The 25642-nt window shown below is 38.9% G+C and overlaps 1 protein-coding gene and 1 long non-coding RNA gene across 2 annotated transcripts; one reads left to right on the top strand and one right to left on the bottom strand.

The window, feature by feature from the left end:
- Positions 1 to 138: 138 nt before the first annotated feature.
- LOC146456641 (uncharacterized) lies at positions 139 to 2121 on the top strand. The gene is made up of 3 exons (XR_014858808.1): positions 139 to 216; positions 1493 to 1586; positions 2043 to 2121. It is a non-coding gene; the product is annotated as an uncharacterized LOC146456641 (long non-coding RNA).
- A 167-nt stretch (positions 2122 to 2288) lies between these two features.
- Positions 2289 to 25642, bottom strand: LOC146456642 (uncharacterized). The gene is made up of 6 exons (XM_085093046.1): positions 24950 to 25642; positions 22933 to 23067; positions 8631 to 8729; positions 7368 to 7418; positions 4860 to 4925; positions 2289 to 3914 (listed from the first exon to the last, which is right to left on the bottom strand). The coding sequence occupies exons 1-6, from the start codon at positions 25115 to 25117 to the stop codon at positions 3468 to 3470; spliced, it is 966 nt and encodes a 321-aa protein (XP_084949172.1). The 5' UTR covers positions 25118 to 25642; the 3' UTR covers positions 2289 to 3467.

The raw sequence follows: 25642 nt of genomic DNA on the forward strand, positions 1-25642 counted from the left end.
CGCGAATTCTTTCCTCGCGCAGCAAATGTCAAATGTGTTTGTGACGCAAAACTGTACGTCACCGCTAGTCGTTTGGCCCATTGCTTGTTCTTCTCGTAGAAATAAGATAACTGGTGATTTAGCTGCGTGTCAGTGGATATGAACGTGAAAGTCATATTCTTTTGTGCACAATTTCAACTGGAATGATATTTGGAGTTTTTCCTGGCGAAGATCTGGGTAAGAACATACTTTTCTTTATGGAAAAATTCAGGCTGATTTTTTTCCAGGCTTTCTTTTGCGATGGCCATTCACTTATTCATTATTTCACCCGCATTTCAAATATTTGTATTTCATATATTCCACTTCCAAGACTTTAAACGAGAAACAATGAGAATCACATCATGCTGAACATCGCTACAAGTATCCGGGCTTTATTTCCTTGAAGAAATGTGTGACTGCCTTTTCTTTGCCTTTTCTTTGCGGCAGCTCGGTTGGTGTGTATTAAAGCTGTAGAGTACATGGTACTTACGCGAAAACTTTTTGTTCACAGTCTTTTCTAAGGTTATGAAGAAAAACTTTTTTAACGGTTAGTACTTCTGTAATGTTATTTTCAGAACGCATTGCTCTTTCGTTTCTCGTAACCTGAAGAATTTTAATGCGAAGACTGGCACTTTCTTTGTACCCTTTAATAAGACTATGAAGAAAATGTAATACTTCTGTATATATTGTCATGGTAGATGTGCATGCTCTTCAGTCAAACCACATTTCTCCTTCTCTTTCAGTAGTAGCACATGGACTCAGTTTAGTGGGTGATGGCGTTACTAAGCCAAATTAACCTTACTTCAGACAGGCTGATTGATATTAACTGCTAAACTTCACTATCATTTTAGATGAGATTTAAAACAATGCCTCAATCTTGTCTCCCGTGTGCAAGTTTTTAAATTAAAAACTTGTGGTTGGTGCACCGAGGCGCTTAAAGCAGTGCTTCTGACTCGTAGAAGTCTTTCTTCACAATCTTTTCTAAGGCTCCGAAGAAAAGCTTTTTCAAGTTGGTACTTATCTTCATGTTTATCTTAGACGGTATTTAAAAATACACTCTTTTCTTATATTTCGTAAAAAGTATTTTAATGTGAATACTGGCGTTGCAGGTTAGTGGTCAGTGGAGCGTTGACTCGTGCCCAGTTCTTACTCATAAAAATTTTTCTTGACAGCCTTCTGTGAGGCCGTGTGAAGAAAAATTTTTGCGAGTAAACACGTATGCACATCATCATTTTAGGTAAGGTGTCCACGTGCACATCGTACTAATCTTATCTACACAAATCAAATACCTGGAAGAAAACTAAGCTGGCTGTTTTATGAACTGGTTGTCTCCATTCGCAACTCGAAAGTTTTAAAGTTGACGGATGCCGCCCGATTAATTGCTTTTCTGAAATTTTGAACTGGTTAAGAGCCTCACTGTTTAAGAGAAACACATGATTAGTGAGGATATGATAGAAAGGTGATTCTTGATCAGTAGGAAGGGTGAAGATATATACGGCTGCAAGCAAACGTGAATCAAGGAAGGTTTAAGAACGTGGCAATATTGCACACACATTAGGCAAAAACAGGTAAGATTCGACTTGACGATGTCGCGAATGAGTTTGCCTAACGAAATGAAAACCACGTACGCACTTTTGATGCATTCAGTTTACTGAGTCAGATCTGTGTTAAATTGCTGTCATTTTTATTGTGTTTGACGTTTTCAACCTGACTAAAAATAAAATAAGGCATCTGGTTTGGCATGTTTAGATGCATTTTCAGCCAATCTGAAGGCATTCTGTTGAAATGTTTTCCGGGGTAGCATAATCGAGCGAAATAAAATAAGTCCCCCCGCCCCCCACCCTCCCCCAATGAAAACAAATGCTCCGCCATCCCTGAATTTAATGGTTTCTAGTGTACGCTGAAGCCCCACTTACTCACAAAACATTTATTTGTCACCTTTATCAAGCTAAGGATTTTTTGAAGAAAGTTTTGCAAGTATATATGTGTACTGCGACCTCACTATAGCTACTTGCCTCCGATAGACAAGAATTGAGATTTGAGACAACAAGTTACCAGACAACCACAAGCAAACGGAAAAATAAAACCAGAAGCAAAAACGCCATCATTCTTGATTTCCTTCCTTGACGGTTTTGTAACTTTTTATTCTACTTTAAAAACAGTTTTACATGATACACTGAAATTATTTGTTGTAAAATTCTTTGCAGAAAAGACTGGCTTGACGAACAATTTATTATTAAAAGACAGTTGTTTTTAAAACAGTGTCATCGTTTTCTTTTTTTCTATACACTCAGGACAGACACTGCTACTAGTTCAGTGATAGAATAGAAAAAGTTAATCGTAACCTGCTCTATACTGATCAGTTTCCAGTACGTTATTCAGTTTATTCTTAAATCGCAAAAGTCTAAACCACTGGAAACTAAACTTGTATATCGTTATTTTAAAATTTATTGAATGGATTTTCTTAATTTTATTTTCAGTATTTCACATCAAAGGGATATCGGTAAGCTATTTCGTTTTTGACACGTAAGTTTTCTTGTGCAAAAAACCGGCAATTAAGAGCCAACTAGAACTGAATCACCAACTCTGTCAGTAGCTTTCATTTGAATGATCACACTTCATGATTTCGATCAACGAACTCAAAAGTTAGAACCGACTTGTACAGCTTCATAAATAGCACAACAGTAAAGTACTGCTCAGTAGCCTTCATTTGAATGAACAGATTTTAGTAATTTATGCACAGCCTCAAAAGTTAGAACCATCTTGTACAGCAAAATAAATAGCATCGCAGAAAATTACTGCTCAGTAGCTTTCATTTGAATGGTTTGAAACGTCCACAGACATAAAATGGATCAGGTTTTCATATAGAGAGGCAAAAAGGTTTTTGGCGTGTTTATCTTTCCTACGATTGCGTTGATGTGATAACTAATATTTTAACATAGATTTTTTTTTATTTATTACGAACATAACTATGACAGTCAGTGTCATGGAAATATAAATTGAATTGGTTTTTCCCAAACACCGATATGTGTTTTTCAGTATTTGCAACAAACTTTTTCGCAATTAATACTCCACGTTTTGTTAACATTTGTTAAAATGACTTTAAAAAAAGAAGAGGAAGAAGAAGAAGAAGAAGAAGCTTGAAAATTATTTGCAGAAGATACTTTTACAATTGATAAGAATGCGGAATAAATTCCAAATGACTATATTTGTTAAAGTGTGAAAGAGAGACAAACTCTTGCTTGAAGGTTTTATAAATCGTATTCCAAAATGGCTCCCGTTCTAACATTCTTTTGTATGCATTCAAATTAACTGACGAGGTATAAAGGGTTAATTTGAATACCAAAAAAAGAATGCTAAAATAGTAGCCATTTTGGAATAAGGTTTATGGAGTTGGTAAACAGATTACTCGCGAGTCAGGTTCAATTGTTGTTTCGTTGCCATGGTTATCACGGAGTATGAGTCAATCTCAAGGCACAGCAAGTGTATCTGTATCTCCGCTGACCTCGAGAATTGTTTTCTTCAAGGCTAAAACCTTGTAGGAATTCTCTTCTATCACAGTGAACTTCGGGATGTTTACTAAACCAGTCACTCTTGTTTATCCAGGTTGTGTAACGGGGCAGACAAACCAGGCCCACAAAATCGCCTGGTGGTCCCGGGTCACCTTTCTTTCCACGAGCGCCTTCGTGTCCTTTACCTCCTCTTGGACCCCTTATTCCTCGGGGCCCGGTAGGTCCGGGCTTACCAGGCTCCCCAATGTCCCCTTCGGTGCCTTTTGGGCCTTGTTCACCGGGTAAACAATAGACTGTAGGAGCTACAGTGGTTGTGTTTGATGGTTTCATACAGTTCTTGGGTAACCCAGGAGGGCCTGGTGATCCTGTACGTCCACGAGGCCCCTAAAAGCATAAAAAAAAGGTTATCAGGTAATAACGTAATAAAATTATTCGATTTTAATCCTTAGGTCTGAAATTTCAGGGACCTGATTAATTATTGTTCGATTTTTGCTCATCAGAACACTCGGATTAAACGTTGAAATTCAACAAATGGCTTTATTTAAATGCCAAAGTTTTTCAGTAACACCGAAGCGCTAATGGGGGATATATTTTAAATCGGTGAAAACAATATACAAACTGAAAATTCCAACTGGTGGGAGGCAAACCAGTTGGCTGTTTACAAGTGTGTCCTTGGATTTGAAAACGGAGCTACCGTGAAACAAATCCAAGTGGTTCAAGCGGGACTTGAACCCATCACTAGGCCACGCCAACTCCGCCTATTCAAGGTTTCAGTTTTTTAGAAGCATCTTCATTACAAATTTCTGCTACATTTTGGAAGTGGTGAGATTCCAAATGCATACAGCATGAAAACAAAGCGGTTTTCAATTGACTGTCGAAAGTAATTTCGCGTTTGTTTTGGTTTTGCATTACTACGCTCTGTGATTAATTAACAAAACTCGCGCCACTTTCTCGACCAATGCCCGGAATCCAAACCAAAACCAATCGTGTTTTGACCGCACGCGTTTTCCCGCGCTTGGCGCCAGCTACATGTATTTGCTTCGAATTCTGATTGGCTCGTTGTGTTGTTTACATCTGTTGTGATTGGCCAGAGTAACTACTTTGGTTTTGGTTTCAATTACGACACTCAATTGGAAACCGCTTTTATTGAGGAATTGAATCCAAAATGAGTGGCCATAGAAATGGACCCAAACTTGACAGTAATAATCTATGTAATACTTAGCACGGTCTTTTCAATTTAACCAGCCACGCCAGGAGACTGGCCGCTGAGGGTGGGAATCTTTGCAATGTCAGAAAACACCGTAGTTATATTTCATCGTAACTTCAAACCTGCTCTCCTTTGACACCTTGTATACCAGGAGCACCTTTTAATCCTTGGTTCCCAATTGGTCCAATCTAAAAAGTACAAATAATTGTGAATAACTGTGATTACTTTTCAAATTGATCTAGCTAGCATTATTGTAAAAACAATAACTGAGGATACCTAATTAATATAAGCTTCATAGTTTCCTTTAGGTCTCCTGCCCATTGATAAATCTATTTCTATTTTTTCTTGTTTTCATAATATATATGGTGTGGCAAAATAAATAAATAAATAAATAAATAAATAGATGTAAAAATGATCACTGAATTTACTAGCAACGTTATACTACCGATATTCGGGAATTATGTTCCTGATTTAATTTCTTTTCTAGGCTAGCTAGAGAAAAGTTTTAATCATTTTATAATGAACCCCAAATACCAAAGAACAAATTCTCCTTAGCTTGTCCCCATACTCTTTTATAAGAGTACTGGCCATGGGGAGAAGTTATCAAAATATCAAGAAAATTCAGTCACCTTGGGTGATCATATTCTTAATTCTCATGACCTCAGAGATTAAATAAGCATTGATATTACAAGGAGAAATTTCATGCTGATCACTGTTCAACGTACCGATTTATCAAGCCGATTAGTAGGTTCAATTACACGTTACAATTTGTCAGCCGATTTCTTTTTCTGTTGGTCCAGCACGGGATGAAAATCGGCCTGATTAAAAAATATGTAGCAGTGCCGCAGACTTTTATATATGGGGTCGATTTTCGTCCGCTCAACCAGTTATTTCATGCAGTGTTAGCCTTTGAGAAAATTCAAATCTCGAAAAAAAAAAACTCGTGCTGACATCTATTTCCTTTACTGATTACATAGTATTACTCACGATACAGCGGTTTCCCGTTGAGTGTCGAATGTAATTTCGCGTTTGCTTTAGTTTTGCTTTATTGCGCTCCGTGATTGGTTGACAAAACTCGCGTCGCCACGTTCCTAACCAATGAGAAACAAAACCAAAACCAATCTTACCTGGCACGCACGTCAGTTTTCCCGCGCTTGGCGCCGCATACATGTATTTGCTTTGAATTCTGACTGGTTCATTGTGCTGTTTTTTATTTATTTATTTTTTTTATTTTTTATTTTTTATTTTGTTCACCACGACATACATTCACAGAAAGTTACAGTGAATAATATACTAAGATCTTACATAAGCTTACAGTGAATAATAATAGTAAAAGAAGAAGTAAGAAGTGGCGAGGAGACCTCAAGAAACCCCCGGGCTTATACTGAGAGGTCTTTTCGGAGATATGTTAGGACTGTAAGACTAGTAAAGACATTGTATTTAGATTTTTTAACATACGGTGGTAAGACTGTAAAGACATAACAGAGTCGGACGTTTCATACAATTAACTGAGGAAATCAAGAAGCTTTCTTTTGAAGGTGGATAGACTAGGGGAAGACGTAATTGATAATGGCAAAGCATTCCATATTTTTGGCCCTCTAAAGAGTATAGTAAATTGCTTGATATTAGTTCGGCAGGTGTGAGGTCTAAAATGAGCTGAGGTTCTAGTATCATAATTATGAATTTGACCACCAGTTGGAAATAAATTTTAAAAGGGCGAGGACAGCAAACGTTGGTGATAGGAAAACATAAATTTTACAATATAAAGGGAATTCACTTTAAAAATATCTAGGATATTCAATTGTGCAAATAAAGGTGCAGAAGGGGCAAGGTGATTAGAATTTGTCATAGCTCGCACCTGATTTCTAAGAAACGGGCCACAAACTATTCAACCCGGACTTGCGCTTCTTTAATTGTTCCACGCTTCAACACGCGTTACATGAAAGACTCTGTCGAGTTTAAAGGCTCAGTCCTGTGGAATGCAGTGACCAACAACTGTAGTGTCCTGACAAAAAACATTCCTTATCGTGATCTCAGGCTAAAGCTTAAATCTCAAGCTAATTTTAATGAATTCAGCTTTAAGATAACGTCTGCATCCACTTGTAATTTTAGAAAAGATGACTTTGTATATACTTAATTTTATGCTCATGATTTCATATTTGTCAGCGTTAATTTAGTTCAAACATTTTGTCTGTATATACCCTTAGTTTTTAGCTTCTTTAGCTTACTTGTATATACTTAATTTTATGCTCATGATTTCATATTTGTAAGCGTTAATTTAGTTCAAACATTTTGTCTGTATATACCCTTAGTTTTTAGCTTCTTTAGTTTACTTGTAATTAGTTAATTGCAAACGACCCCACAAGCTCATGTAGCTTTAATACTCATCGTTTTAAAATAAAGGCTATCTATCGATCTATCTACAGCTCGTTTTTGAAGAAGAAAAATGCGATTTAAGTTTGTTACATAAGTAGAAGACCAAACTGTAGTACAATAAGTTAAATAGGGATAAATTAAGGTATAATACAAAGAGTTTACATCTGTTACGATTGGTCAGAGTAATTACTTTGGTTTTGGTTCACGACACTCGATTGAAAACCGCGCTAAACAACATTGTGGCAATGATTTACCTCTCCTTTTGGTCCCGGTAGTCCATCCCGTCCGTCGAGGCCATTCTCTCCCTGAAATAAAGAAGATGTGGGTTTAAATAAAAAAGTCAATCAATCAATCAATCAATCAATCAATCAATCAATCAATCAACTTTGTTTAACGAGGGTGACACTTTACAGTCTGAAAGTGAGAAGTGAACATCGCAGTGAATTTTCCAATTTATGCATTTGGAAATTGGAAGCCTGAAAAAAAATTCAGGCTTCAACGGGATTCGAACCCGTGACCTCTGCGTTACCGGTGCGATGCTCTACCAACTGAGCTATGAAGCCACACATTGGGAGCAAGGTCAATTGTAGGTTCCCATTTTCCCGTGAGAGGAGTGAAACGATGTAAAGTATATGAAATAATTCATATATGAACTGCGGATATAGATGAAAGTGAGAAGTGAACATCGCAGTGAATTTTCCAATTTATGCAATTGGAAATTGGAAGCCTGAAAAAAAAATTCAGGCTTCAACGGGATTCGAACCCGTGACCTCCGCGTTACCGGTGCGATGCTCTACCAACTGAGCTATGAAGCCACACATGTGTGGCTTCATAGCTCAGGTTTTTCAGGCTTCCAATTTCCAATTGCATAAATTGGAAAATTCACTGCGATGTTCACTTCTCACTTTCATCTATATCCGCAGTTCATATATGAATTATTTCATATACTTTACATCACTTTACAGTCTGTTACGACTGACAAACCTATGGCCCTCAGATTCCGGATCGATCGCCGAATTGGAATTTGGAAATGTTGGTTTTTGAGAAAAACCGGTGGGGGAAAACCGGTGTACCCGGAGAAAACCTCTCGGAGCAAGGACGACAGGTGAGAGGCTGTTATGCTAGAAGAGCAGAGAATTATGCAGCTGATTTGTTGAGCGTGGAAAATTCTTATCACTACCAAAAACAATATTTCACCCAAACGTCTAGGATATATAAAACACATGAAGTAAACTACCTTCAGATATTGTAACACTCTCGTACATTTTCTGTGATCAAACATCAAACAAAACTGCGCTCCTATTTTAATTTACCTTATCAGTTGGTTTAACTGAAAAAAAACTAAAAAAAAAGGCTATTAATTTTAACAAAACTGTCGACAGGACTGACAAAAATTTCGACTGTTCAGAGTTCCTGAGCACAAAACACGCAAACTGTGTTACTCTCAGAAGGCAAAACAAGCGAAAACAACAGGTAGGCATGTCAAGTGAAATAAATGAAATACATGTTTTACTGACCGGGGGTCCCTTGGGCCCTTTTGGACCTGGTTGACCTTTAGACCCAGGTTTTCCTCGCTGTCCTCTCTGGCCTCTTCTCCCGCGGCATTCACTGCTACACTGTTAGGAAAAATAAATAATCCGATAAACAGCTGGAACCATAGTTTAAATTGTTTTGGAGGCATTCACTTAATTTTGGCGCGAAATCATGACCTCACCGAATCAAACATGTCGCGCGAACTGTTCCCAGACTTCGTGCTCGGCCGCGAGAGAAGGAGAATTCCTAGTGACTAGGATGCTTTGTTAATAAGTAATTAGGTAATATGCTTTGATCACCAATGAGGTGGAACTGAGGTGAGAAAACGTATTTTCTCGAATGGTGGACTTAACGATTATTCTATTTCTAGACCAACAAAAAGGGGGATTATTCGAGGGAGGAGATAACTTAATTGCGTTCAATCTTCATTCTGAATGACGTCGAGCACAAGAATCCCTTTTCGTTAACTGGAAAGATTGATCCAAAAAAAAGAAAAAACGTACCAACGTTTATTCCTTTACTTCGCGTAGTCCCCTAGCTGCATGAAAAGGTCAGTGAAACTTTACAAGGAAGTTAGAGAATGAACTTGTGTTGCCAACAGTTTTTCTTGACGAAATGTGAAATATTGCATAAATTCATAACGGAACAACAGAAACTCGACTGCAGAAGAACAAAAACACTTCCATCAAAACGTTTTAGAGGGGACGATTATTCGAAGAACTATGCGATAACTTTAGCAGAAAACTTTTCAATCTCAGGTGAAAGAATGAATAAAAGATCTTGAAGAGTTTTGGGAATTTTTAAAAAAAATTCGTTGAAGTTGAAGGATTTAGTTGCAGTGTTTCCGGTGTCACTGATTCAGTAATAGTGGGGTATGCTATCAAAGGGAAGTCTTTTAGAAGTGAACTTGGCCTTAACCAACGCCAAATGATGGCTCGAAACGTACAGGCGTAAAGAACCATTAAGGACAGTAGACATGAAAGATTAACGTATAATCCTCTTTATTTGTTTGGCATCCTCTTTTGATATCGACTTTCTTCATGAAAATGATAAGTAATTTTTGACACCGATATCGTGATTAAAAGGAAACAGTAACATGACCTACACATGCTAGAATCAACAGAATCGCCAGAATGATTGATGAAAAGAGTAAACGCATAACTGCCTAAGATTAGAACATCATTGATACCAAACTGCTGGCTATATCCAATTAAGTATTACTAAAACAGTGTCTCAACTTCCACTTGCAGCTACTCTTTTCTCTGCTAATATGAATGACGAGAAAAGACGATGTGTAAAATAAAAAGACTTACAAAAATACGCATAAATTTCCGTGACTTTCGTCTTGAAAATAAATCTAATTATGCACTTGACGTTTACCATGATAAATCGTTAACAATTGTAGGTCCACAAGTATTTTCATTTCTCTAGATTGGTGTGATTAAATTCCTTGCATTATATTTCTTCCTGCAAGGTTATTTCTGTCTCAAACAACTAAATTTCCCACAAATATTTCATTTCATAAGCTGTAAGGCCGATTGGAAGATCAGAGGGTTGGTGGTTCGAGGCCAGATTGGTCTCTTCATTGCTGTGTTGTTTCCTTAGACAAGAAACGTTGCTCCACATTGTCTATCCTTACCCTGTTCAGTAATATATAAATGGGTATGGAAGACACGCTGCTGGGGGTAACCCTGCGATAGACTAACATCCCATCCAGGGTGGAGTAGCAATACTCCAAGTTGCTTCATTCTGCAGAAACCGGTGTAAGCTCCGGCCGTGTAGGCCACTTTGGCTGATAGTGCGACTTTACCTTTTTGCGAAACAAGGTGAAGATAGGCGATTTAGTCACGCTGACAAGGTTTATGTTTGTGCTTTGGTAATTTGTGCGTGATTCATTCTGATGTGACGGAATTACTGGTGTATTTCGAGTGAAGTTTCCACCACTATGCGTTCAAAGTTTCTGCAAAACCTTGAATTTGGTCATTTAAAGTTGTTGTTTCAAGTACACCAAGATGTACAACTCACGTGCACAGTGATTATTTAGCTCACTTCACCTGCTTTTTTGTGACGGTCGACGTTCTCGTTGCCGTTGCCACTTGTCGTTGCTTACAGCAAACATAAACAACGCTGACAAAAGACACTTGATTGGTTCGAGTGACTACTTTGTTTTTTGACATTCAGTTGAAAAGCACTAAAATATAGCGGTGTTTGATTGAGTGTCGTAAGACCAAAACCTAATGAAGAATTACACAACTTATATACCTGGCTGACTTCTAACAAGCGTACTTTGAATATTAAAAAATCAAACTATGTTATTTTTCGCCCTCACCAGAAAAAGCTCAACTATCAACCTCAGATCTATATTTTTGACAATGAAAACAACAAAAAGGTTTCTCTTGAACGTAAAAACTTCATTAAATATCTTGGATTGTTAATTGATGAAAATTTGTCCTGGAAGACACATATTAATTCCATTGCAACAAAAATAAGTAAGACAATTGGGCTAATCGCAAGTTTACGGCGTATTGTTCCTACTTGCACTCTTTTGAATATTTATCAGTCTCTTATCGTACCTTACATAACTTATGGTCTCATTTCTTGGGGCAATGCATGTAAAACCTTCCTTGATCAAATTCTTGTTCTTCAAAAGCACGCATTGCTGCTAATATATTTTGCTGAAACAAACGACCATGCCATACCTTTTTTTGTCAAAGCAAATATATTACCAGTAAAATTCTTGTATTATGAATCTGTTTTCAACCTCATGTTTGATATAAACGAAAACACTGCCCCAACAAATATTTTGAACCTGTTTTCTCGAATTTCTAGTGTTCATTTCTATAAAACGCGCTCCTCTACCTCTGATCATTTTAGTCCGGAAGATAAGCGTAAAATTGTTCAAATAGGTGATACAAGTACCAAATTTCGCATATTTAATCCTTTTTAGGTAGGAAATAATAAGCGATAAGGATTCACTTATGAATTTAACTTATTCAATAGTTTTTTGCGGTTAATAAGTTCTCATATGTTTCCTATAAGGCACCACAGGACACCCAATCTAAAGAAAGATGACTTTTTTTTAAAAAAAGAGCCGTCCAAGCTATGTTTTCCTGTAGTTTTTTATTTTAAAAGTTTTTCCCATAATCTAGCATGTAGCTCCGTGCAATTACACGTATTTTGAGTCTGCAAAGTCGTATTTATAAAACCACAGGGCACCCAACCCGTGATAAAACAATAACTGAAGAGCCATTAAACTATACTGTTGCTTTTTGTAGGTAATATTTTTGATCGCAATCTCGCTCACGGCACATTCGCCTCAAAGTGTCTACAATCTTTTTTAAAAACACACCGTGACGCCTTCTCACTTAAATTTTTTTTAAGCCTTAAAAATTTTTGTCTTTTCATTAAAAAAATAAACAGGCCATTTACGCTATATTGCTCTATGGTATTTGAAGGTACATTTTTTTTCACCTCAGTCTAAGCTTCTGTTATATTCGGCTTTTAAGGAAAAAAGTGTGTTTCTCTTCAAGTTTGGTTTACTTTTGATAGCAACTGCCATTACATGTACACAGTGCTGTACAGGGAAGGTTTGCCCTTGTACATTTACAAAGTCCCCGGCATGCCTGCTTGCAGCCGCATCTGATCAGTTCACTGCATGCTTTGGAGGCTGCAGGGAGTGATGTCCAGTGCGGTACCCATCCGTCTGAAGATTTAAACCAGCCCCAATCAGATGCAGTGGGAAGTTCCTGGATGGATCAAGTGAACGACCCCAGACATGACCAGCTTGAAATGCTGCTCTCCTTACATGTTGCGCCAGGGCCGCTTGGGTTGGCGGAATACTCTCTATGCTTCTGCTGCCTTGAGAAAACATGGGCTGTCGTGCCGTGTTGACGTCCTGGTGGGGGGCTGTTCGGCTATACATTATAACCATGAACCATTCCAGCACCTTAGATTGCTCCTCGGAAAGCATTGACTGTGGCGATGTTAAAGTGCCAAAAACTTCGGTCGCCTCGGGATAACACTTCCATGCTTGAAATGCGGTCTTCTTACCCTTTCCAGAAAAAAATGATACCGTATCACATCCGGTAAGGGCATGAAAGAACAGTAGCCCTCGCATTGCTGTTCAGTAAGAGAACTGGCTATCTTGTGAATTGGCAGGTAGCGCATGTGCTTGCCGACGCCAAAGGCAACCCACAGCTCATCTAATTCCAACTTGCGCTCAAGTGCGATCGCCAATACAACCACGTCTGTATCAACTGTTCGCGCAAGAATCTTCTACGTACCATTCTCAGAGGCATGCTTTACATGAATGAATATACGAGTATCTGCTTCCTCGTGATTACGAGGTGCCAGGTCTGTCTTGTCTATTGTGGTGGAACTGATTACATCCACATCCGCCGCGCTTAATACCACTACATCACTTTCTTCGAGAGATTGAACGCTTGCTGCGAGATACTGGAATAACTCCTTCTTGTTGTCATCGAGCCTCGAAAAAGACTTCCAGTTTAAAGGAATCGCTGCATTGTCGCACACACGTCTGCGAGCTCCTGTGCCTCTGGCCTCTCGAGTGCCTTGCTTGAGACTGTTCTCCAGGTAGCGATCCCATACCAAATCGATCCTCTTTACATTCTGGCACGGTAACTGATGACGTAGGGGATGAAAAACAGTTTCTGCATACTCCTTTAAGGTTTTGCACTTACCAGGCGACAGCATGTTTACAATAGCCGCACCATCTAGAACAACAACATCAACCGAAGGACGCTCCAATGTTGTGTTAACTTCCACGCATGCGATAAGCTCCGATTTTTGTCCTGTTCGCATCTTGCCATTACAAGAAAGTGCAGGTGGACTTGAACTGTTTTCGTGCTTGAAGAATTCCTTGAGATTTCCCTCCCTTGCTTGGCAAGCAATATACAGCCTAGAAAAGAGGCGACAGTCACTCTTGAGATTGGCAAGTACATTACTGGTCTTACTTGATGGCCGTTTCTCTTGTGTGCCAAACAAAGGTAAGTTGCAAAGTCGTATTGTGTCAGTGATTGCTTTGGACCGCTTTGTAAGTCGCTCCTCAACATACGTGTCATAGATTGACTGTCCCTTCTCCTTGGCTGCTGAAACAGCTTCCACGACAGATTTAGGGACGATTTCTTTAGTGTCCAGTACTAGGAGATCGGTACTTTCTTCTCTGAAAGGGTTCCCCATCTCGTCAATTACTTCAATCAGGTTTTGAACGTCTTTGGCAAAGGCTTTCTGAACAGATGATACTTGTTCGTGGTGACACGTGTTAGCAGGTTTCCGTACTTCATATGTACTTTCGAATTCATTCACTGCTCTTGCTATTTCTGGTCCTGCTACCATCCAGCGCCGAAGGGCTGCAGGACTTTCTGTTAGTCCAACTGCCCAACCATCCCCTTTAATTATCTCGTTCTCCTGCTCGTGGTTGTTGTCTAGAGCAATCTTGGAGAATAGGTACTGAGATTTCTGAACGACGAACTTTCCTTGTTCGAACTCGGCGAATACTGATGGGTGCCTCTCCTTCAGGTTGACCAAATCTCTAATGTGGATGGGTAGCCATCTCGCATAATGTATTTGATCGACAGCAAACATCCACGGAACAAGCTGTTCAAGAATCTCTACGTACTTGGAAAAGTTGCCTTCTCTTATATACCTGACGAACTCGAGAACTAACAGTTCCAATTCAAGTGCTGTTGACCAGAAACGAACATGGGGATGTGCCTCACACTGCTTCTGCATCCAGGTATTAAAATCATCTGGTTCCCTGATGGTCTCGATACTAGCCATGTAAGCCCGTCGCTGTAAGATGTAAAGTGCGCATGCACTCACTTGATGTGCATAGCGAGAACTGGTTACGTGCCCTTCCACGGGATGTGATGTGTGCCTGGACCAATGCGCTGCCCCACCCACTGTTAGTTAACCAATGTCCGACCATCTTCAGTGAGGCCTTCTCAATGTGAAGCCCATCCATCATCACTATACATAGCTGCTCTCCCCATACGTTTCTGCCCTTTCCCACTGGATCTGCTTTGCGAGAGCGTAAAGGGGTTGGTCCATTCCAATGACTGGCGTCTGTCCCGGATTAATGTATGCGATTGCCTTCTTTACTAATTTCATAGAATGTTGGATCATTGCTTTACTGTGTGCGTTGTCTTCAAATAATGGTAAAAGCGATGTTATAGCAGTAGACGAGAGAGGAGCGGTTTGCAAAGAAGCAAAGTGAGCAGACCACGACAGATATTCTCTCTCCTCTATCTTTTCCTTCTCCAGCAGTTCCTCGGCCTTGGTGAGCCACTGGTACTCGCTTTTCATATTTTCAGTGACGACTTCTGACTGTGGTTTGTTAGTATTACATCCTGCTGGAACAAAATAATCTTTCTTTGATTCTCGTTCCCCATAAGGCTGAATAGCAGTGTATGCTTCGGGTAGATTACACACTGTTTTCCGTTTTGAAAGGCCAGGATTTATAAGAACTCGATTTCTGTCAAAGCCACCGAAGTCATTGGTAAGGTGCTCGGTAAGAGAAACTGCGGTTCCGTGAAATGAGTCCTTTGCTGTACGTGAACTCAGATTGTGGTCAATGTTGTCCACACTGCCAGTAGTAAACAGTGACTTCTTTAACATTGAAGGGCAAACCACGCCGTCATCTTCAAACTGCGCACAGTCGCTATTTCCTAGATCAGCTGAAATTTGTATCACTCGGTCGTACGAAATAGACATTCCTAATCTGAAGAACTTATCTACTAAAGTTTTCTTCCTGGTTTCGGCGTGGACTAACGGTCCCAGATAGACGGGTAATAAAGACTCTCTATTCGGATCATGCCTGACTGCTGAAACATCAGACTGCGGGTCCCTGTGACGTTTCACGGCGTTAAAAATCAACAGCTGGGAAAGCGCCACACCTGTCAGTCAGGCGTTCCTTGCTCACATAAACAAAATCCGTCAGGCGTTCCTTGCCGCTTTTCACACGAGTTTTATAATTTATCATTTTAAACGGGCTAAAAAAGACTGTTTGAAGTTAATTGAGCAAAATCTAATTCTTACGTTTATATTTAGGCATTTTGGGCGTATTTTCATTAGTTTTTGGTAAAGATATGGCTTTTTATGAGCCCGCTGCTCGGACCAGCTGACCGCCGCTTAAACACGTCTTAAAACACATGCTTATGATTAGGATCCAGATAAAGTCTCAACGGAATGTTAATCTACAAGGTAAAAGGAACATATTCCGAAAATTTCACACTTGTATCACTAATCTGAACAATTCCGCTATTTTTTGTCGCTAATCTTCCGGACTATTTTTATACAAAGGAATCTCGCATTAATGCCACACGAAATGCTTTCTTGCGTGTTGGGGTCAAGATTTGGAACGGGATACCTGCAACTCTAAAAAAAAGTACAAAAAAATCTTTTAAAGAATCCCTAAAAGGAAAGTTAGTTGATACACTTGAAACTGTAGACTCCTATATTGAAGTGGAAACGATAATTGACCAAATGAAAAACTAAAACTGATCATCCATGATATTCTCTTTGCCAGTATAATCTGATTCTCCTTTTACCTTTTCATCTCTTCTCTATTGTAATATTAATGATAATAAAAAATTACATATCATTTACTTTAATTTTGATGTATAGCCTTATCTAAATCTGTTAAGTGAAGTTAAAGTTAAGTTTTCCGTTTGCCAGCATGTTTGTAATTTTCTGTTTGTAATAATTATTAACTCACACAGCTCGCCTCGATTAGCTCTGCTATATGCGGGCTGTGTGTATTCCTGTAAAAGATGTGAATATTTAATAAAGTTGTTGTTGTTGTTGTAATTACCCTGACCAATCACAGCAGACGTAAACAGCACATTGAGCCAATCAGAATTCGAAGCAAATACATTTACTGTCGTCAAGCGCGGGGAAACGCGTGCGACCAAGTCACAATAGGTTTTGGTTTGGATTAACATTGGCTGAAGATAGAGCGGTTTTCAATTGAGTGTCGAAAGTACTTTCGCGTTTGCTTTGGTTTTGCATTACTACGTTATGTGATTGGTTAACAAAACTCGTGCCACTCTCTCAACCAATGGAAATCCAAACCAAACCAATCGTGTTTTCGCCGCACGCGTTTTTTCGTGCTTGGCACCGGTTACATGTATTTGCTTCGAATTCTGATTGGCTCGTTGTGTTGTTTACATCTGTTGCGATTGGCCAGAGTAATTACTTTGGTTTTGATTTTACGACACTCACTTGAAAACCGCTCTATGGCACGAACTTTGCCAACCAATCAAAGAGGCAGTGAAGCAAAAGCAAAAGTACTTTCGGCACAATTGAAAAAACTGCTCTAAACGACACTTTGTTAGGTATAGTGTTTTGTTACGGCTTTGGTCTACACATTTTATCATGAAGTAGTTTCTCGTATTCCTTGTACATGTAATCTAAATATGAGTATAACTGACCTCGAAGAGATGTGGGTAATATTAGAAACCCTAATTAAACAAGCGTGCCCTGTTATGTTGTACGTGACAATATGCAACAATTTGTTAATAAAAAACCTCAAGGTTTCCGGATACTAAAAGAACCTTTGTCGTGGTATCGTTAATCCGGGCTTAAAGGGGAAGTATCATGGGGTTTTTGGTATCTTTTGTTCAAAATGATGAAATAAGACCTTCAATCAGCTGCCAAATAATTATAGAATGACGAGAGGAAAGAAAACAACTCAATTCTTGAAAGGAGCAACTCGTGATCTGTTCTGGCGCATTTTGGAAACAAAAATGCGAGAACTTGGAAAACATTAGCCTAATATTTTTCAAGTTTCAGTCCATAATGGCCTACTCTGTCTCTAGCCAGAGGCACTAATCGACAGTTTCATCGCACTGGGATGATAATTTAAAACAAAACTAGATAATTATTTTTTTGTTTCTGCTGACATAGAAACATTTTTGGGTTTTGAAATGACAACAAATTTGCGTGATACTTCCCCTTTAAGCGAGATATTGAGCTGACGACAGTTCATATTTAACGAAAGCGCGTGAGAATGTTTGAAAGAACACGAGCTACTCGCCGAAGGCGCGCGGAAGTCAACATTTGTCTATTGGTCCGTTAGCGCCCCGGTTCAGATTTAGAATATTTATGTTTAAAGGGACAATTTCTCGTCTTTTCAGTTAGTGTCCGCTTAGAATTTGTATCGACGGAAATGTTAAATTAGTGGTTCAGTTTTGTTAACGATTACACAAGTGCACAGAAAATAGTATTCATTGCTTTTTTATTCGGGTGTCTAAGATGAAAATGTATTGCAATTTTTTCTGACTATATGTTTTGGATAAATTGCGAAAATGACTAAAAAAACCCCTGGAGAAATCAGGTAACATTTTCGCCGGCTTCCGGGCGTGTTCTAAGACAACTTTTATGTTTGGACGAAAGAACTTTGTCGGGTACTTGCGAAGATTTGACGAAAATAAAGCGAATCTCCCGTGCCACTGTCTCTCTCAATAAAAATATAGGAAAGTTTTTTGCAGCAGAGAGCAGAATTGTACAGTGTAAAGAATCATGGGACTAAACAGAAGGACCAGTTTGTGGTGCATAACGGTACTTTTTATGTATAAAGGGCTGTGAAAAAAAATAAATAAATAAAAACGCTTTAAATGATGTTGTCCGCAAAAATAGAGAGGTTTTCAAGTGTTGTAAAACCAAAACCAAAGTAATTTCTCTGGCCAATCACAAAGGATGTAAACAACACAATCAGCCAATCAGAACTCGAAGCAAAAACATGTAACCTGCATCAAGCGCGGGAAAACGCGTGCAACCAAGGCACGATTGGTTTGGGTTTGGCTTCACATTGGTGGCGGTAAATGGCGCGAACTCTGCCAACCAACCATAGAGCCTAATAAGCAAAACCAAAGCAAACGCTAAATTACTTTCGACACTCAATTGAAAACCGCTCTCTTAGTATGTTTGACAGACGCGCTGCACCGTTTTATTCGTACTTGAACAATAATCGACAACAGTGCCCCAACCGATGGTTAAAAGTATAGTTCAAGAGTATAGTTACGACAAGCTAGGTGTTACTCAGACAATCCAGTTATGCAAAGTCAAGTCTATAAAAAAACTGTCAGGGCTTTCATTCAAGCAACTTAATACGAAACCTCCTGGGATTCAACTCAAAACCTTGCCAAACACTGCACCACTGCAACGTTTAGTCCGACTTGCGACAAGCCCTGGATTTTCTCTATCAGCCAAGTGTGCGTAAGGCGGTCAGAATGCTTTGGGAGAATGCTATTAGATAGAGGAAACCAGGGTTTTTTTAACAACAGATAGCGAAGTGAGAAATCTCAAATGAGACATCCAAAAGGTTATCTTTATCTTGCCAAGTTTTGGTATTAGAATGCCTTCCTGTGTACGAAAGCCCTGGAATCGTCACAAATAATCCATAGGATATAATTTTGACAAAAAAACTGCCTAGCTTTTTCAAGGTTAAAGTCACAGAACTTCCATATTAACAAGGTAATTCTTTCCATTTACCGGTGTAGGATAACAAGAGGCCAGCTGGAATTTTCAGCCTGAAAAGCGGCCGGTAGCAGCCTGAGAAATCCGACCGTGATAGTAGATTGAATGAGGTTCTATACTAAGAAGCTTTGAGGACATCACTTGAATAAACACTTCGTTTACACATTTCATTGCATAACTACCACTAAGATATTGGGCCTTCTTAGTGAGATCTCAAGTACACAATAAAGCTAAACCGACTTGAAAACATCTTAAAAACTGTAAAATGAGGCCAACAAGACAAAGTGTTTGGACTGTATATGCTGAAAATTTGCATAATCCAGTATAATACATTAATACCAAATGAATTGGTCAAAATTTCATCACTGATAATCACTTAATTGCAATCATTGAGCTCACCTTTGGTTTAAGTGTGTTCTTAATCATGGAAGGTAAAAAATATTGTAAACTTGTATGCTTGTCGAGCACCACTATTGTCATGGATCGAGGCGCCGAGAATGAGATTGAAACTTAGTGAAAAGGTGATGTTACAAGGGACGATTTTAAACGCACCGTTGTTGCCTTAAAAGTTGTTATCTTGTAACAGCGCGCGGTTAGCTTTTAACGAAGCAATTGTGTTGCGGTAACACATTGCAAGTTTTTGGCCTGTTTTCAAAACCACACAACGCGTTACCGCAACAAAATGTTGTGTTAAAAGTTTTCCGCGCACTACACCGTTTTAAAAATCATCGTCAAAAGTTTTATCGTGTAATATCACTTTAAGAATTGTTAAGCTCGCGCATTAAAAACAAAAATTCGACGGTTGCAGGAAAGCCTCAGATAAAGGTTGTTTTTTTTAGTATTGCATATTAATTAAAGGACGTTGACAATGGGCCTAGTGAACAACAGAAACAACACCGATGCTAAGGAAACCTGCATTTGAAATTTATTTTTTTCTTTTTGTTTGAAAACGAGAAGAACAGGTAGGATATTAAGTGTAATAGTTCACGTTCATATTGAAAAAAGAATTGGAGATAAACAAATATACATAAATACTGTAATTAAAGGTTTGATTTTAAGAATCTCTTAATTTTTCAATAAATGTAACATGGTAGCGCGCCCCGCCTCAGTTGAGGTACCCTGAAACCTTGGAAAAATCCAGAAGAACGCACGTTCGGCCTCGGCTAAAAACGGGACATTCTTCATTAAAAAAGTGTAAGTTACTTAGAGTTTTATTGTCTGGTCGGCATCTGTATAGTAATAAAAATCACCGCATGGAAAAAGGAAGTCTAGACGGAGCTACTCCCTGTATCTGCTTTTGGTGCAACTAGCGACACACTTGTGTTAAACGCAGAATCCGTCTTGGAGATAAACTCAGTTATAAACTAACCCGACCCGTTAATAAAAGAATTGGATGAGGAAAACAAAAAAAGCCTGTGATAATTTGGCGAAGGTCAAGACAAATTAACGGTGTCTCTTACCGCGCTCTCTATCCTGTATTGAGCAAATAGATTGCGGTCAGTGACAATAAAAAAGGTAATTGGGTAGGGTGTTAAAAATACTGGCTCAGTGAAGCAAGTTTAGAAAAGAGAAGATAAAATCATTAGAACAGAGGTCCGGCAGTTGGTCTGAAAATCTTATGGCCTGTTAATGGAACTGTGGCAAACATCGTGTGGACAGATGCAACTTTTGCAGCAAATGGCGTTTTTGTGTCGTATCAATTTCTTGGCTGATCGATTGATCGTTTGATTGATTGATTTATTGATTGTTAATTTCCAGTCTGGATTAAATGTCGCTGTGATATCGGGACGTCTGCTTCCCCAAGGCGACCTTGTGACTTGTAAAATCCGTTAAAATGTTCTTAAAGGAGAGATTTCATCATCATTTAACTTAATATCAACAGAGACGAAGTTTTCTTGGCAAATAATCTCTTTATAAAGGCGTAAAAAGCCACGAGTGCAACTTTACAATGAACATAGTTGGGGTAGCTTTATCAGCAGTACACGTTCCAAAAATGTGGCCTCTCACAGAATTCCGCAGAAAACATGTGCTTTAATTTAGTGCTCTAGTTTGTGAAATCAAGGCGTTTGAGTACCAGTGTTAAGTCAAGGATAAACAAACAGTGTATTTAGTCGGCCTTGTCAACGAAAGGAGGAAATGCAAACTTGTGCGTAAAAGGCACGTGTTGTTGACATCAGGCGCACGATACCTTGTTGTATTTGAAAAACTTGCTAAGAATTCTTAAAACGAACTTCGATGACTTTAAAATGACTTTCAACCGGCGCAGAGCGACAATGAAGGATTTCTTCGGTAAAAATAACGTATCATGACCCATGAACTGATGAGAGGGGATTTTCGGAGTTTTTTTGTTGAAAATGAAGAATGTTGCAAAAAATGCGTGCTAGTAAGACCCCGTGACTAACCCAGCTTTAGTCGGATTTTGGGGGAAATGTTTTACTGGAATACTGAACTACAAATATCCTGGCGCTATTTTCTAGTTTAAAATAACATATTTGTGCAAGCGGATTTATCAACAATAACAAACAAGTTGGCCATGGAAAAAGCCAATGCTTGTACCGGCAAAGATATGCGTTGCAGATGTTGTTGGGAGACTGTACATAATCCCCTCAAATTAATTAGTGAACTCGGTGTACTGCTTCATGCTGAGAAATACTCGCGGCTTGGAAATTAGAACCAGAAGAGAAAGCTAAATTAAATTAAAAACGTTGTCCTAGTGTAAAGTTTAATTTTTATCTATTTGAAGTTGAAAACGCCGACAATTTAAGTAAAGAAAAAGAAAAAGAACCGTCTTTTTTACCGAACGCTAGTGTTTGAGGGCCACGTTGAAAGATTTCTTCTTACATCTGGCATATTAAAAACAAAACAGGGTTTCTTAAAATTGCTGTGCTATGCATGATACGGTTTAGACATGGACATACATAAGTTACATTTGCACAAGCTATCAATTCATAGGAAGTAAAATGTGCTCGTTCATCGAGTTTGTTCAACGATATTCTGGGAAATGTTCGAGACGACGTTAGACGATAAAGATATAAGATTGTCAGTCTTTAAATCAAAATCAATAATATAATATTTTGATATACAGCCCCCAATAAAGATAGCCTGTGGTATAAATTAGCCTTTCCCCCGAAATTTCTAAATTGATTTTTTTCCATTGTCTTCTATTCTTTCTTTAAACCAAATTTGTCAAATTCGTCGATGTAACAGTCATTTGATGATAAGTAATGTTCCCTTAATGTGTTCTACAATGCCAATGTTTTACGTGACTAGGAACTGCAATCGTACGGATGGTGATTTTATCGGGCTGCCTATCAATGGATCAGAACGTGGAATGATCAGTGTGTGGAACGAAACTGTCATCCGGAACAATCGTTGATTAAAGGATACAATAAAACAGAAGTATGATCGATTCAACTTGAAATTGTAGGTTGATCAAATAACAATGCTTCGTTTGTTTGGCAAGTTCTTTAACAACAACAACAATAATAATCATCATCATCTTTGATCGGCTAATCCGCGAAACGCTGCTGTAATTGTAAAACAGTGTCCGGCAATAAACATTACAGAAATGTTCTCGTGCGATTGGGAAGCTACAATGTGTGCACGCTGCAAATGGGGTGCGGTCCCTCTTTCAGCGGTTGTAGCTGAGTATTGTTTCTTATTAAACAATCAGGGAGACGATTGTTAAAATAAAAATGAACTATTGTTAACAACCCAACCCCTGAACAACAGGCCCCACCAAAACTAAAAGCTGTTCTCGAAGGTGATACTATTCATGTTTTTACTTACTTGGTTCGGACGTTTTCTGCTCTCTCCCGGCCTGTTAGTTTTCCTGTTTTTATTTCTTTCCTCCTTTTCACCCGACGAGTTGAAACATCGTACAAAGTACATTCCCTCCTCGTCCCTCTCGACTTGGCACTTCTCCTGAGGAACAAGAAAAAGAAGAAGAAGAAGAATTAACAAATTTAAAGACAACTTGTGTTCGATAACACTAAGTCAACTTCTAAGACGAACAACTGTCTTCAAGGAAACACGGAGGGCGGGTGGGGTTGGATTCACACCATCCGTTTATAGGATGGGTAACTTTCTGTGGGAGACACGTGCATCTGCTTTTGCCACGCCTCACTCATTTGCAATATCGCTCTGTAGCGGACGTCTCTTGCTGCAACACGACTGACGAATGTATCTGGGTCCTGCTGCTCTCATCTCTTCAAAGCTGACAAGGGTAGTGTGTCTCTACTGTTTGTCTAGTCCAAGTTGGTCAAAGAGCGGATAACTCAATACAAGTGGATAAGTCACTATCCATGCAGTGGTTAACATGAATTAATTGCCGTTCATCGTATTCGTTGGAGAGAGATTTATTCACTAAGTGAAGTAATCCGCTCTACAAGCAAGCAGGACCCGGGAGCTATTTGCTTCGGTAAGGTTATATTACACGGCACAATTTTTTTAAAGTAAATTTGCTGATGCGCATAACATATAGCGCGCGGATAATTTTTGACCAAACACGCAACAAACTGCAAGTTTTTTTAACTGTCCTCAGAAACTTATAACACGTTGCCGCCGTCTGTGCACTACATTTGGATAGAAATTGTCGTTGAAAGCTGTCCCGTGTAACATCACCTTGAAGAACCTCTCGAAGGCGGATACGCTATGTTTGTCCCAAGACTGTGTGATTTGTTTTCAAGGAATTTTACTGCTCAACAATCTAAACCGGCTCGCTTCTTGCGTTGGCAACTTAAACCGTTGCAGAGAAAGTCCTTAAAGTTCAGGCTTGCAAGAGATTAAAAAGATTTTCTCCATTTTTGGCACCGAACATATCTTCCTAAGTTAACGAAAACATAATGCTCTGTGATTCAATTTTTTTTCTCACATGAAAGTCATAAGCAGACAACTTCTACTTTTTTTTTGGATAAAAGAATTGTTGATAACTGTTTCATTTTTTTTTTATAAATTCTCCAGCTGGTTGGGAAAATGTTTATGGGTGGCAAAAATAAATTTACATCACATCTGGGTTTTCTATGATTTCTTGCAGTTGATCTTTTCTTTTCGGTCTCACGTATGGACAAAGTACAAAAGCAGCTATACTTTGAACGCCCTTTTTTAGAAACAGGCGGATTAATATTAAACTCATGATCATAAAATTAGTTCATCAACTTAGAAGTAAAAATAATATAACGGAATTTTCTATATTATCTTTTATGACCACATCCGTTATATTGTCATTGGCGCTCGTGTTAGGTAATAATTTATTTGTTATTTGATGTGGTTAGAGTGTGAACTTATGAATGCAAAACATGGCGGAATATGTATTACAACCAAGTGTCATCTTCTTTTAATTTTCAGAGTTAATTGATATGTTGGCAGGATTTTTTTTGACCTGTGTAATATCATTGTGATAAATTTTGTTTAGCGCCTGGGTGGCTATCGGTGAGACATCTGGCAGCTTCAAAGTTTCAGCATGAAATTTTTGACAGTAAAAGTGTGCTTACTGAATCGACGATGCGGCGGATCTTAAGACAATATAATTATCCTTTTTAACGATTGTGTATCTGCAACAATAAATAAACCACACTTCCTTGAGTACACACGTTATGTGTTTAGTTTGATTACAGATAAATGAGTCTATGACAAGATAGGAGAAGACGCTAAAATTTAAATCTTTCCGCTGAAGCAGCGAGTTTTCAGCACACAAGTCTCCAAGAACATCACTTGGCGCGCTTTGCGGGTGAATGAAATTAAACAATCAGGCAACTTGTTGAAGTGAAGTGCGCTCGATTACGGAAATATGAAATATCTCTCTTACCTTATCCTTATTTGATTTCACGCTTTTCGCGGATCGTTTGGTATCTCTGGCCGATTCTGTTTCGTCTACCAAACACGCTACAGCAACCACAAGCGCTATGATAGTAATCGTCAAAAAACCACGTAATCTTAACTGCAAGGACTTTCGATTCGCACATTTGCCGGCCATGTTGACTGAAGTAATGGCTAATAAATGCACAGATCTAGCTGAATGACATATCGCGTGTATACCCTCCGCGAATTAAACTCAATTCTCGTTTGCCAGTTCGCCTTTTATGTTGCCCCCTTATTCGCTGGCAGCCAATTAAATCTCGGCGCCTCACTCTGTGGGCTGGCGTCACTCAACAAGTTCATTAGATTTGTTCCAATTGTAACACGGGCTATAGTTATCTGCGAGGAATTCCGCCCAGTTTGAAATGTAAAGCTATCTCATTCAAGGGGAGAGGGGGGCATTGAAGTGAATAGAAATTGCTCTAACTATCATTTCTCAGGAATCTTTCTCCATGGGGATCTCATTTTCTTTGCGTTTTCGCCGCGGTGCTCAGTGAGATGCCGGTCGTTTCCTTTGGCGATAAACCCAGAAAAAAATTTCCCACGGATTACAGATAGCGGGAAGAAGACCACGGAAATGCGAGGAATTAGCAGCAAATTTTCACATTTTGGTTAATCTGGACTTAACTGACCGTACAGGAAA

Source organism: Pavona decussata, unplaced genomic scaffold (assembly GCF_977016875.1).
Source record: "Pavona decussata unplaced genomic scaffold, jaPavDecu1.1 SCAFFOLD_254, whole genome shotgun sequence".
NCBI classification, from domain to species: Eukaryota; Metazoa; Cnidaria; class Anthozoa; order Scleractinia; family Agariciidae; genus Pavona; species Pavona decussata.